Here is a 13,529-nt window from a genome sequence, read left to right as displayed (position 1 = left end):
GAGACACAAATGACATGTCTGAACTAGCACCTGAAGGACATTCCTGCCAATATCAGTTCTGTAGCTTCACATTCTTGCACATGTGACAGAAGGCACCACTTTTGAAAGTATAACTTCCTCTTCAAATAGGGGAGCAACCTGAAGATGGGCACATGGCCAACAGAAAAAGGGCTAGAGCAGCAGCATCACTTGTGGAGCTGGAGTTTTAGTTTGTTTCTGATGTTTTTTGGCTCACATTGAACAGCATAATTTTAAATGCAAATTACTTTTATTGCATATCAAGTTTCCTGTGATCCTTTGTGTTAGTTTCATAAACACAGCACTAACAACAAACTCTCCCACAAAACCAGCCAATGCATCAGGATGGATTCATAACCAATGGATGTTTCTGACAGTTGCAGTTTTTTGCAGAACTTGGAGAAAGCTCCTCAAGTGAAAGGAATGACTCACTAGTAAATAACACTAGAAAAGTTTCATATAATTCTTTAAACAACATTTACTGAGGATCTGACTACTGTGCACCAATATAACTGGAAAATAGTTCAGTGTATTTTCTAAAACATATTCTTAGGAATTTAAAATCAAGTTACTCACAGATCATGAATTGACACTGATTTAAAATCATTTTATTTTGTGTGACTACCCCATTTCAGTTGCATTATTGAAACTTTATGGAGTTCCCACTCTTTAAATATATCAGGGAATTTAAGTAATTTTCAAAAATATTTTTGTTTTAAAGTGTTTTCTGACAGTGCTGGTCCATGGCTATAGGCAAATAAGTTTGAACAGAAACTCAGTGTTGGTGGGAGTTGGCAGACACACACTTTTCAAAGGGATAATATTTTGTCACTGATTTCACTCAAATCAGAGATTCCACCCATTGAGGGTGATCTTGAGACCCTTATTGAAGTTACATATCTAGCCCATACTATGCATTAATAAGATTTGACTCATGTTATTGTTCCAAACATTTTACTAAACTGTGTAACACGGTGTTCATCAAACACCAACAGGACAGCCCTACAAATCTTCTTCAGAGACTTGCAGTTACCTTGGAGGGTGACACATTATCTATTAATTCCTTTTAGCTTGAAGATTATCTCAGAACTCTCGCTGCCTGTTGCTGGTCACACAAAGCAAAAATATATACTTACCATTTGCATCTTTGGCCAAGATTCCCTGGGCTTCCTTCACTATTAACTTCAGGAACACAGTGGGTGGCTGTGGAAGTGACAAGAGAAAGTAAGAGAGGCCTCAGCGTGACTGCCATAGTCAAATAATCTTCAATTTACAACAGGCAATTCCCAGCATCGTTTCTTACACAGTGTTACAATCTGGAATGGCCCAAATCTCTCATCACGATTGCATCTTCAAAAGCCCAAATCCATTCCTCTCTAAACTACCCCACATCCATTAGTATTAAGCCCTCTTATTGGAATAATGAACCTTCTCACTGGAATAATCTCCTCACTCCACACTATAACAATCTCACACCCCTCAGGATAAACTTGCTGACATAATCTACACCTCTGACACACTCAATCTGATATAGCTTGTACCTCTCGCCATATCCTCCTGTAACCGTTCCCACATTGCATTCAAATCGCTTTCTAGGTGTCTTTTTTGGCATGTCATAATACATGTTACAACAAACGAACCTAAAATTGTGCTCATGTCCTTAAACAAAGCATTTGAGGCTACTCAGCTCACCTTTAGCTGCCTGATCTGCCTCAGAAAAACTGTGTGTTCTTCTTGGTTCACTTGGAAAGCCTAGAAACAGAGAGAAGCAAGAAATAGTCAAACAGGTCATTGTGGGACCATATGCTCAGACATATTATTAATAGAACATAGAACAATACAGCATAGGAACAGGCCCTTTGGCCCGCAATATTGTGCCGAACATGATGCCAAATTAAACTAATCTCTTCTGCTTGCCCTTAGTCCATATCCCTCCATTCCTTGCGTATTCATTTGCTTATCCAATCACAAACAAGCTGCTGCTCACACTTCAAAGGTTACCTTCAGCTTTTTGTTCACAGTTCCAAACTACAAAATGATAAATAAAAGAAAAAAACAGCGAGTGTTCAAACATATCCGATGACAAGAGGTTACATTGAAATTGCAGTGTGACATGAACAGGTCAGAGTTGGAAGTTCACATAATACTATAGTACCAGTACTTTTCAGCATTGCATCCAAAACACAAAGTGATGTTTGCAGCAATAACGAATTTAAAGATTTCCAACAGGATAGTGATCAGGGTGTAATAAACACTTCATGATAGGGTCTGGGGGAGTGTTGCCAAACAACGAGACGTTGGGGTACAGAGTCATAGTTCCCTGAAGGTGGAGGCGCAGGTAGACAGAGTAGTGAAGAAGGCATTTGGTATGCTTGCCTTTTTTGGTCAGTGCATTGAGTACAAGAGTTGGGATGTCATGTTACGGCTGTACAGGGCATTGTTTAGGTCATTTTTGGAATACTGCATTCAATTCTGGTCTCCTGCTCTGGCAAAGATGTTAAACTTGAAAGAGTTCAGAAAAGATTTACAAGAATGTTGCCAGGGTTGAAGGGTTTGAGCCATAGGGACAGGCTGAATAGGCTGGGGCTATTTTCCCTGGAGCGACAGAGACTGAGCGGTGACCTTATAAAAGTTTATAAAATCATGAAGGGCATGGATAAAGTGAATAGTCAAGGTCTTTTCCCTAGGGTAGGAGGGTCCAAAACTAGAGGGCACAGGTTTAAGGTGAGAGGGGAAAGATTTAAAAGGGACCTAAGAAGAAATGTTTTCACACAGAGGGTGGTGTGTGTATGGAATGAGCTGCCAAAGATATTTGGATGGGTACATGAATAGGAAAGGTTTAGAGGGATATGGGTTAAATGATGGCAAATGGGATGAGATTAATTTAGGATATTTGGTCAGCATGGATGAGTTGAACCGAAGTCTCTGACTTTAATTGATTTTCTATTGGTTCTGGGAGCCAAATGTCCCGCGGGAGTGTAACCAATTAGGTCATGTATTTGATTGTGTCAAATTCACAGTGGCAGGGACCCAGGTTCACTTCTTGCCTTTTGTGTTAGCACATTCTCCCTTGTCTGGGTTTCCTCTGGATGCTCCAATTTCCTCCAACAGTCCAAAGATCTGCAGGTTGGTGGATTGACCATGGTAAAGTACCCCATAGTGTTGAGGGATGTACAGGCTAGATGGACTAGCCATGGTAAATGCAGGGTTACAGGGATAGGGTGGGGAGGCCTGTCTGGTTGGAATGCTCCTAGTAGGTTCAGTGCATACTCGATGGGCTGAATGGCCTCTCTCTTACAATAATGTAGAGATTCTATGATTCTAAGATATACTTAATCTTTGCCTTCGCTAATTGTTCACTAAGGAGGTGAAGTCTTCATCTGCCTTAAATAAGGTCAAAGTCAGAAATAACATGACACCAGGTTATAGACCAATAGGTTTATTTGAAAACACAAGCTTTTGGAGCTTCAGTCCTTCTTCAGATGTTAGTGACAATGTAGCTGCAGTAGCGAATTGCTTGTGATGACAGTCACTCCTTGTCTCATTTAATAGCTCCTGAGTGGATTATTTCCTCATCAGTTGTAGGACCCTTAACCCTTTGATCCTTAGCTCAGAAAATGAGTGCACTTCTTTTTCAAGAAATGTTTAGTTACAGACACAAGGATGGGTGAAAGTGGCCGTTTTATTTGGAAACAATTTCTGGCAATTGCAGCGATGGAATGCCCGCTATTAAGAAAGAATTCTCTTTACATCGAAAACAAATGCACAAGTCTCAAAGAAAATAAACCTTAATCAAGGACAACAGCCAGCCTGCCTCAGAAAATAGCCCTGTCAAAATTATTTTGGAAAAGTGAATTTTCACAGTGTATTTGTTGTATATATCATATATTTAGGAATAAATGTCGTCAAGTCCTTTTTTATACTGATGCTTCCTCAGATAAGGACAATGAATTTGTGCTGTATCCTCCCTAAAATTTTAACATTCTTCCTATGCTGTGGAGCTCAATGCTGCATACAATCCTGACCTGTTGAGGATATACAAAGATGATTGGCTCTGGTAGCTTTCCATTAGACCTGCCAAACCATCCTTTTAGTTTATGTTACCCACCGCTGATCAGTGTGAAACCGAAGCAAAACTTCCTGGTGAATCTGACAAGCTGGCACATGAGTTACAACCAAATTGCCAGCAGACAAGTGTCTATCGCGTTGGTTCAGCAGGTGTGCCTCACTGGCTTCTCAGTGGGTAGCATTCTCACAGAATCACTGAGGGGGTGCAAAACTATATGAGAGGTCATCTTTCAGGTGAGGTATTAAGGCCCAGCTTGTCCTCTCTGGTGGATGTGAAAGATTACATGGCACTACTCAAAGACTTGTAGGTGCATTCTCTCAGTGTTTGGCCAATATTTATTCCTCAATCAACATCACAAAAAAACTAGCCATTTATTTCATTGCTGTTATGGAATGCCACTGTGTGCCATCTTTCCTAGAACAGTGGTGAACCTCAATTAGCTATAAAGTACACGGGACATCCTGAAATTCATGAACGGCAAAATATTAACGCAATTCTTTCCCTTTTCACCCATTGGACCTGCTGGAAACCACATCAATGTATCTGAGTATCTTTCTGACAAGGAGGTAAAATGTTTTGAGTTAGCTTACTTACATTCTGCAGGTAATTAAGGAGCTCATTCTCGTCTGCACTGTGGGATACTGAGGGCTTACCACTGCGATGAATAAAGGTGTACAAGGCTTCTTCATATAACAGGTGTAACTGAATGGAACAAAATGAAAATTACTGTCAGCTTCTGAAGACTGGTCAAACATCAGTATTGCAAAATATCCAGTGCTCAGTGTTCTCATGTTTACTGTTCTTTTGTTCAGTTTTCTCATGTCAATATTGTTGTGTTCAGTGTTCTCATGTTCAATGTTCTCATTCTGTGTTCTCTTGTTCAGTATCATCGTGCTCAGTGTTCAGTATTCTCACAAAGTGTTCGCCTGCTCAGTGTCCCCATGCTCAGCAGACTTTTCAGATCTTCAAACAAGCTCAGGCCAGACATCTTGGTTACTGTTAAGCAACATTAGGCAGGAGCTAGGGTGTTATCAGGCAAGTGCACATTTGACACGTGGAAACTGTTTAAAGACCTGCTGGGGAGAGTTCAAGACAGGCATGTTCCAGTAAGGAGGAAGGACAAGAAGGACAAGGAGGACAAGGTAAGGAACCCATGGATAACAAGGGAGGTTGTGAATTTAGTCAAAAAGAGAAGAGAAAAGAAGCATATGTAAGGTTTAGGAAGCTGAAATTGGACTGGGCCTGTGAGGAATATAAGGAAAGCAGGGAAGTACTCAAGCAGGGAACTGGGAGAGCAAGAAGGGGCCATGAAATTACCTTGGCAAGTAGGTCAAAAATCACATGACACCAGATTATAGTCCAACAGGTTTATTTGAAAACACAAGTTTTCAAATAAACCTGTTGGACTACAACCTGGTGTCATGTGATTCCTGACCTTGTCCACCCCAGTCCAACACCAGCACCTCCACATCTTAGCAAGTAGGGTTAAAGAGAATCCCAAGGTATTCTATACCTACATTAAAAAAAACAAGAGGATAACTAGGGAGAAAGTAGGACCACTCAGGGATAAAGGAAGGAACTTGTGGTTGGAGGCGGAGGATGTGGGTGAGATCCTAAATGAGTACTTTGCGTCAGTATTCACCCAGGAAAAAGACAAGGAAGATAGTGAGATTTGTGTGGAGCATGCTGATATGGTAAGGCATTTTCAGATCAAGAAAGAAGTGATCTTGGGTCTCTTAAAGACCATTAAGGTGGATAAGTTCCCAGGCCCCGATAATATCTACCTCAGGTTATTGAGAGAGGCAAAAGAGGAGATTGCTGGGGCCTTGACCAAGGTCTTTGTATCCTCACTAGCCACTGGAGAGGTCCTGGAGGACTGACGAGTAGCTAATGTTGTTCCTCTGTTCAAGAAGGGAAATAGGGATAATCCAGGAAACCGGTCAGTCTCACATCGGTGGTTGGGAAGCTATTGCAGAGAATTCTTAGGGATAGGATTTACACACATTTGGAAAAGCATGGCCTAATTAGGCACAGTCAGCATGGCTTTGTGCAGTGCAGGTCACATCATACTAACTTGACTGAATTTTTTGAGGAGGTAATTGATGAGAATACAGCAATAGATGTTGTTTACATGGATTTTAGGAAGGCTTTCGACAAGGTCCCTCATGATAGTCGCATCCAGAAGATTAAGATGCATGGGATCCACAGTGACTTGGCCGCGTGGATTCAGAATTGGCTTGCCCATAGAAGACAGAGGGTTGTGGTGGAAGGGCGTTTTTCAGGCTGGAGGTCCATGACTAGTGGTGTTCTGCAGAGATCCGTACTGGGACCTCTGCTGTTTTGTGACATATATAAATGATTTGGATGAAAATGTAGACAGTAAGTTCGCAGACGATACAAAGATCAGTGGAGTTGTGGATAGTGTAGAAGATTGTCCAAGGATGCAGTGGCATATAGATTAGTTGCAGATATGGCGGAGAAATGGCAGATGGAGTTTAATTCAGGTAAGTGTGAGGTGCTGCATTTAGGGAGATCAAACGTTAAGGAAAAGAATACAGTTAATGGCAGGACTCTGAACAGCACTGATGTACAGAAGGATCTTGGGGTTCAAGTCCATAGCTCCCTGAAAGTAGCCACGCAAGTAGATAGGGTGGTAAAGAAGGCGGATGACATGCTTGACTTTATTGGTCGGGGAATTGAGTACAAGCGTCAGGATGTCATGTTGCAGCTTTATAAGACTTTAGTTCGGCCACATTTATGAGTATTGCATTCAGTTCTGGTCACCACATTACTGGAAGGATGTGGAGGCTTTGGACTGGGTGCAGAAGAGGTTTACCAGGATGCTGCCTGCATTAGAGGGTATGAGCTATAAGGAGAGGCTAGAAAACCTCTGGTTGTTTTCTCTGGAGTGCTGGAGGCTGAGGGGAGACTTGATAGAAATCTATAAAATTATGAGATGCACAGATAGGGTTGATGGTCAGAATCTTTTTCCCAGAGTTGAAATGTCTTAAACTAGGGGACATGCATTTAAGGTGAGAGGAGGAAAGTTCAAAGGAGACGTGACGGGCAAGTGTTTTTACACAGAGTGGTAGGAGTCTGGAACACACCGCCACGGGTGGTAGTGGAGGCAGATACGATACGGGTGTTTAAGGGACTTTTAGATAAAAACATGAATATGCAAGGAATGGAGGGATATGGACCAAGGGCAGATAGAGGGGATTAGTTTCATTTGTTAGTATTCAGCTACAACAAGTAATTAGGAAAACTAATAGAATGTTATCACTTATTGTGAGGGGAACTGAATACAAAGGAAGAAAGTTTTGATATGGCTAATCCAGTTCTGTTTCTTGTGATTGGTAAGCCCCAGGATGTTGATAGTATAGGTTCACTGATGGTAAAGCCATTGAATGTCAAGGAGTGACAGTTTGATTCTCTTGTTGGAGGTGGTCGTTGACTGACATTTGTATGGCATGAATATTCCTTGCCACTTCTCAGCCCAAACCTGGACATCCCTACTTCTGACCTTATGATGAAGAGAAGGTGAAGCAGCTGAGGATGGTTGGACCTAGGACATTCCACTGAGGAACTCCTGCAGAGATGTTTCGGAGCTGAGATGATTGACCTCCAAGGGCTATAATCCTCTTCCTTTGTATGAGGTATGTCTCCAGCCAGCAGAGAGTTCTCTCCCTGATTCACCCCCACTTCCCAGTTATTAACCTTTTCTGAAAGCTTCCCCAGCCGTGCCATTGAACTGATCAGCTTGTAACCGACACATCTGTCCTTTGAACATTCCTCTGACAGTACCCCTAAATCTAATTCAATTGCATTGTTCATAAATAGTAATTAATTCATTCATCAAAATAATACACAAGGAGCAACATTTGGTAGTACTGTGCTGAGCAAAATCAATGAACAATTCAATATTAAATGAAAGAAAAGAGGGTGCCTGCAAGATTCTTAGGAAGAAGCTGAAAGGTGCATATGGAGCTGGTTGTCTTTTTAATCCAATTTTAGAGAGTGGATTGTAAAGAAGATCTGGTTATTGAGTTGGAACAACATGTGACCAATATCATTTCCGGTTAAAAGCTGAGGCATTAGAGATGTGAAAAGACAGATGAAAATACAGAAACTGTAGGTGTCAGATTGCAAGTATTAGTTTAACAAAATATTTCACACCCAAAGGCACTCCTGTGAAGACTGGTGTTACAGCTAATCAGTAACCAATGTTCACCCTACAATTGTGCATCATCACAGTGGGTTGTCACTTGACTATGAGATGAAATCATTGCTTAAACCATTATAAAATTGAAAGTTGAGTCAAATAATTCGTTATGGACAGACAAAATGAGAAAGCTCAATGGAAAATGTTTTGGTGCCCTAATCAGTTGAGCCACTATAATCATCTGAAAGACACTTTGTGGTCACTAACACCTCAACTCAGGGCAAGATGAAGGAAAAACAGTTGGTGATACAATACTTTCCCACATCTAGTGGTGTAAGGTTTGTGTCAGTTTTCTATAGAATTGTATAGAACAGACAACATAGATTTAGGCCATTCAGCCTGTATTATTGTTAATATTCCAAACAAGCCTCCACCCACATCCTGTATTTAAAACATATCAGCAGTCATAACAAAACATGAAAAAAATAAGCAGACAATAATGGTGCCAACATTAGAAACCTTAATATCCTTTGTGACTGATAAAAAATCAGTTGATTGTATGAAAATGTTTCCATATTTTACCACTGTAAATTTGCCGTAAGGAAAATGCAATAGCCACGCAGAGCATAACGCAGGGCTGCATGCGTATCTACAATGGCCATACACTATAAAACCATAAGACCATAAGATATAGGACCAGTATTAGATAATTCAGCCTATTAAATCTGCTGTACCATTCAATCATGGCTGGTATGTTTCTCAACCCCATTCTCCTGCATTCTCCCCATAAGCCTTGATCTCCTTACCAATCGAGAACACACCTCTGTCTTACACAGTCTCAATGACTTGGTCTCCACAGTCCTCTAGGGGAATGAGTTCCACAGATTAACCACCTCTGGCTGAAGAATTCTGGCCTCATCTCAGATCTTGAGGGTTGTCCCTTCACTCTGAGGCTGTGCCCTCGGTCCTTGTCTCTTCTACTAGTGGAAACCTCTTCTCCACATCCACTCCATCCAGTCCTCTCAGTATTCTATACATTTCAGCAAGATTCCCACCTTCCATCCTTCTAAACTCCATCGAGTACAGACCCAGAGTCCTCAACCACTCCCCATATGACAAGCCCTTCAACCCCAGGAGCATTCTTGTAAACTTCGTTTAGATCCCCTCCAGTGCCAGCACATCCTTTCTTAGGTACAGGACCCAAAACTGGCCACAAAAGTCCAAATGCAGTCTGACCAGAGCCTTATACAGCCTCAGTAGTACATTTCTGCTCTTGTATTCTAGCCCTCTTGATAAAATATTAACATTGCATTTGCCTTTCTAACTGCCAACTGAACCTACATGTTAACCTTAAGAGAATCCTGAACTAGGATTCTCAAGTCCCTTTGTGCTTCAGATTTCTGAAGTCTTTCCGCATTTAGAAAATAATCTTTCCCTCGATTCTTCATACTTAAGTGCATAATCTCACACTTTTCCATATTGTATTCCATCTGCCACTTCTTTGCCCACTCTCCTAACCTCTCCAAGTCCTTCTGCAGCCTCCTCACTTCCTCAACACTACCTGTTCCTCCACTTATCTTTGTGTCATCTGCAAACTAAGCAACAACGCCTGAGTTCCTTGATCTTGATCATCAATATAGAACGTGAATAGTTGTGGTCCCAACACAGACCTCTGTGGAATTCCACTAATCACTGGCTGCCATCCTGAAAAAAAACCCTTTTTTCCTACCATCTGCCCTCTGCTATTCAATCAATCCTCTTTCCATCCCAGTACCTTGCCCCTAATACCATGGGCTCTCATCTTATTTAGCAGTCTCTTGTGGAGCACCTTGTCAAAGGCCTCAGCTATCTCCTTCAGGAGCTCTGGGATGTAGTCCATCTGGACTGGGTGATTTATCAACCTTCAGATCTTTCAGTTTCCCCAGCACCTTCTTCTTAGTGATGGCCACTACACTTAACTCTTATTCCCTGACCCTCTTGAAGTTCTGGTGTCTTCACCTTGAAGACTGATGGAAAGTACCTACTCAATTCCTCTGGCATTTCTTTGTTCTCCATTACTTCTACTCTCTCATTTTCCAGTCATCCAATATTCACTCTTGCCTCTCTCTTAATTTTTAAATGTCCAAAGCAAAACCGGTCCGCAATAAACAACTGCACCTCCCAGTCGCGAACCATTTCAACTCCCCCTCCCATTCCTCAGACGACATGTCCATCCTGGGCCTCCTGCAGTGCCACAACGATGCCACCCGAAGGTTGCAGGAACAGCAACTCATATTCCGCTTGGGAACCCTGCAGCCCAATGGTATCAATGTGGATTTCACAAGTTTCAAAATCTCCCCTCCCCCTACCGCATCCCAAAACCAGTCCAGCTCGTCCCTGCCTCCCTAACCTGTTCTTCCTCCCACCTATCCCCTCCTCCCACCTCAAGCCGCACCTCCATCTCCTACCGACCAACCTCATCCCGCCCCCTTGACCTGTCCGTCCTCCCTGGACTGACCTATCCCCTTCCTAACTCCCTACCTACACTCACCTTTACTGGCTCCATCCCCGCCTCTTCGACCTGTTTGTTTCCTCTCCACCTATCCTCTCCTCTATCCCTCTTCTATCCACCTCCCGCTCTCTCCCTATTTATTTCAAAACCCCCTTCCCCTCCCCCTTTTCTGATGAAGGGTCTAGGCCCGAAACGTCAGCCTCTCTGCTCCTATGATGCTGCTTGGCCTGCTGTGTTCATCCAGCCCTGCACCTTGTTGTCTCGGATTCTCCAGCATCTGCAGTTCCTACTATCTCTGTTGCAATCTCCTTTTACATTAGTAGCTAGCTTAATCTCATATTTCAACCTTTCTCTCCTTATTGCTTTTTCAGTTATCCTCTGCTGGGTTTTAAAGGCTTTCCAATCCTCTGGCTTCCCACTAATCTTCATCACATTGTACGCTTTTTCTTTTGCTTTTATGCTGTCCCTGACTTCCCTCCTCAACCATATTTGCCTCGTCCTCCCCTTTAATATGTTCTTTCTCCATTTGGAATGAATTTCTGCTGTGCCTCTTGAATTACCCCCAGAAACGCCTACCATTGTCGATCCACCGACTTCCCTGTGAGGCTCTCTTTCCAATCCAATCTGGCCAGCTCCTCCCTCATGTCTTTGTAGCTACCTTTACTCAATTGTAATAGCACTATATTTGATTCCAGCTTCTCCCTTTCAAACTGCAGGGTAAATTCTATCATATTATGATCACTGTTCCAAGGGGTTCCTTCACCTTAAGCTCTTGAATCAAGTCTGCCATATTACACATCACCAAATCTGCAATTGCCTGTTCCCTACTGGACTCTACTACAATCTGCTCCAAAAAACCATCTTGTAGACATTACATAAATTATTTTTCTTGAGGTCTACTACTAACCCGATTTTCCCAGTCCACCAGTGTATTGAAGTCCCCCAATGAAAATTATAATATTTACATGCCTTTTCTATCTTCTGATTTATCTTCTTCCCCACATCATGACTACTGCTAGGAGGCCTGCACATTATGCACAACATAATGCAGTCCTACATGCAGATCTACAGCAGCCATGCACAGTATGTTGCAGCCCTGCATGAAGGTTTACGACAGACATGGAAAGCATAACATATGGCTGGATGCACTTCTACAGTCCAAAGATGTACAAGTTAGGTGGATTGGCCATGCTGAATTATCCATAGTGTTCAGGTTAGGTGCGTTAGCCTTGGGAAATGCAGGGTTATGTGGATAGGATAGGGGGATGGGTCTGGGTGGAATCCTGTTTTAATGGTCGGTGTGGACTTGTTGGGCCAAGGACTGTTTTCATACCCTAGGGATTCTATTCTATTCTATGAGCAATTATGCACAGCATAATGCAGCCCTGCATGCAGGTCATGCAATAGCCATACGCAGCACAACTTAGCCCTGCATGCAGATCTGTTGAGGAGGGTTCGAGATTTAGAATCAGTTTCAAAGCCTTGCTAAGAAGGACAAAACTTGGAAGTCCAGGAACGTTTTCAGTCAGGTGAGGAGATATGCAGTAACCTTCTGTGTCGTATTCCAGTGAACTATCCATCACCCCATTCATTCCACACAACTGTCAGTCAATGACCATGTCAAATATAACAGAATCTAACCATCTCCATGACAAATTCAACAGAATCACCATCACTGAATCCCTTGCTATCAAAATCCTTTTTTATTTGTTCAGACATACGTGCTTTTCTTGAGGGGTCAGCATTTATTTCCCTTCCCCAATTACCCTTGAGAAGGAGGTGGTGAGCTGCCTTCTTGAACCGTTGCAATCCACAATGCTTTGAGAGAGTGACTTGGGATTTTGACCCTATGACAGTGAATCAATGACAATGTATTTCCAAGTCAGGATGGTAAATGGTTTGAAGGGGAAATTGTAGGTGGTAGTGTTCCCATGTATCTGCTGCCCTTGTCCTTCTCGGTGGTGCATGGCCATGGGTTTGGAAAGTGTTGAGTAAGCAGTCTTGGTGAATTACTGCACTGCATCTTATAGATAGCACACACTGCTCTCACTGAATGTTGGCAGTGAAGGAATTGGATGTTTGTGAACGTGGTGCCAATCAACTGGACTGCTTTGTCCTGGATGGTGTCAAGCTTCTTGAGTGTTGCTGGAGCTGCACCTATCCAGGCAACTAGGTAATATTCCATCATGCTCCTGACTTGTGCCTTGTAGATGGTGGACAGGCTTTAGGGAGTTAGGAGATGAATTACTCACGGCAAGATTCCTTACCTCTGGCCTGGGAGCTTGCCATTGACCAGAAACTGAACTGGTCTGGTCATGTAAACACTGACTACAACAGCAGGTCAGAGGCCAGGAATTCTGCAGGAATCTCCCCCATGGCTGTACATCACCTACAAGGCACAAGTTAGGGGTGTGGTGGATGGCTGCAGCTTCAATAGCACCGAAGAAGCTCAACATCATTCAGGATAAAGTAACCTACTTGATTGTTTAAGGAAGTGGATGGGATACCACTCAGTTTCTATACCAATGGTCCATTGAGAAGGTGATCTGCAGTAATTTGCTATTGCTTCTTCAAAAGCAACTTCCAAATACACAACATCCACCAATGTGAATTCCAGAAGATCAAAGGCAGCAGAGAACATCACCACCTGCATAATCTCCTTCACAGACTAACATGGCTGGACATTAACTCTGTCCTTTCACTATTTCTGGGTCAAAGTCCTGGAACTCTCTCCCTTCTCTTCATGGGATGCATTGCTTCAAGAATGCAACCTATGACTACCTTCTTAA

The 13,529-nt window shown here is 42.5% G+C and overlaps 1 protein-coding gene across 1 annotated transcript in view; it reads right to left on the bottom strand.

The window, feature by feature from the left end:
* unc13d (unc-13 homolog D (C. elegans)) overlaps positions 1-4,987 on the bottom strand; it is a 104,508-nt gene extending 99,521 nt beyond the window's left edge. The window contains exons 1-4 of the mRNA XM_048611150.1: positions 4,885-4,987; positions 4,682-4,789; positions 1,711-1,770; positions 1,155-1,221 (exon numbers count right to left, since the gene is read on the bottom strand). Of these exons, the coding sequence (XP_048467107.1) occupies positions 1,155-1,221; positions 1,711-1,770; positions 4,682-4,789; positions 4,885-4,977 (328 nt within the window). The 5' untranslated portion in view covers positions 4,978-4,987. The remainder of the gene's footprint in view (positions 1-1,154; positions 1,222-1,710; positions 1,771-4,681; positions 4,790-4,884) is intronic.
* Between the last annotated feature and the right edge of the window lie 8,542 nt (positions 4,988-13,529).

Source organism: Rhincodon typus, chromosome 23 (genome assembly GCF_021869965.1).
Source record: "Rhincodon typus isolate 14 chromosome 23, sRhiTyp1.1, whole genome shotgun sequence".
Taxonomy (NCBI): Eukaryota; Metazoa; Chordata; class Chondrichthyes; order Orectolobiformes; family Rhincodontidae; genus Rhincodon; species Rhincodon typus.
The sequence above is the reverse complement of the archived record's forward strand: the minus strand, read 5'-3'. Positions and strand labels throughout refer to the sequence as shown.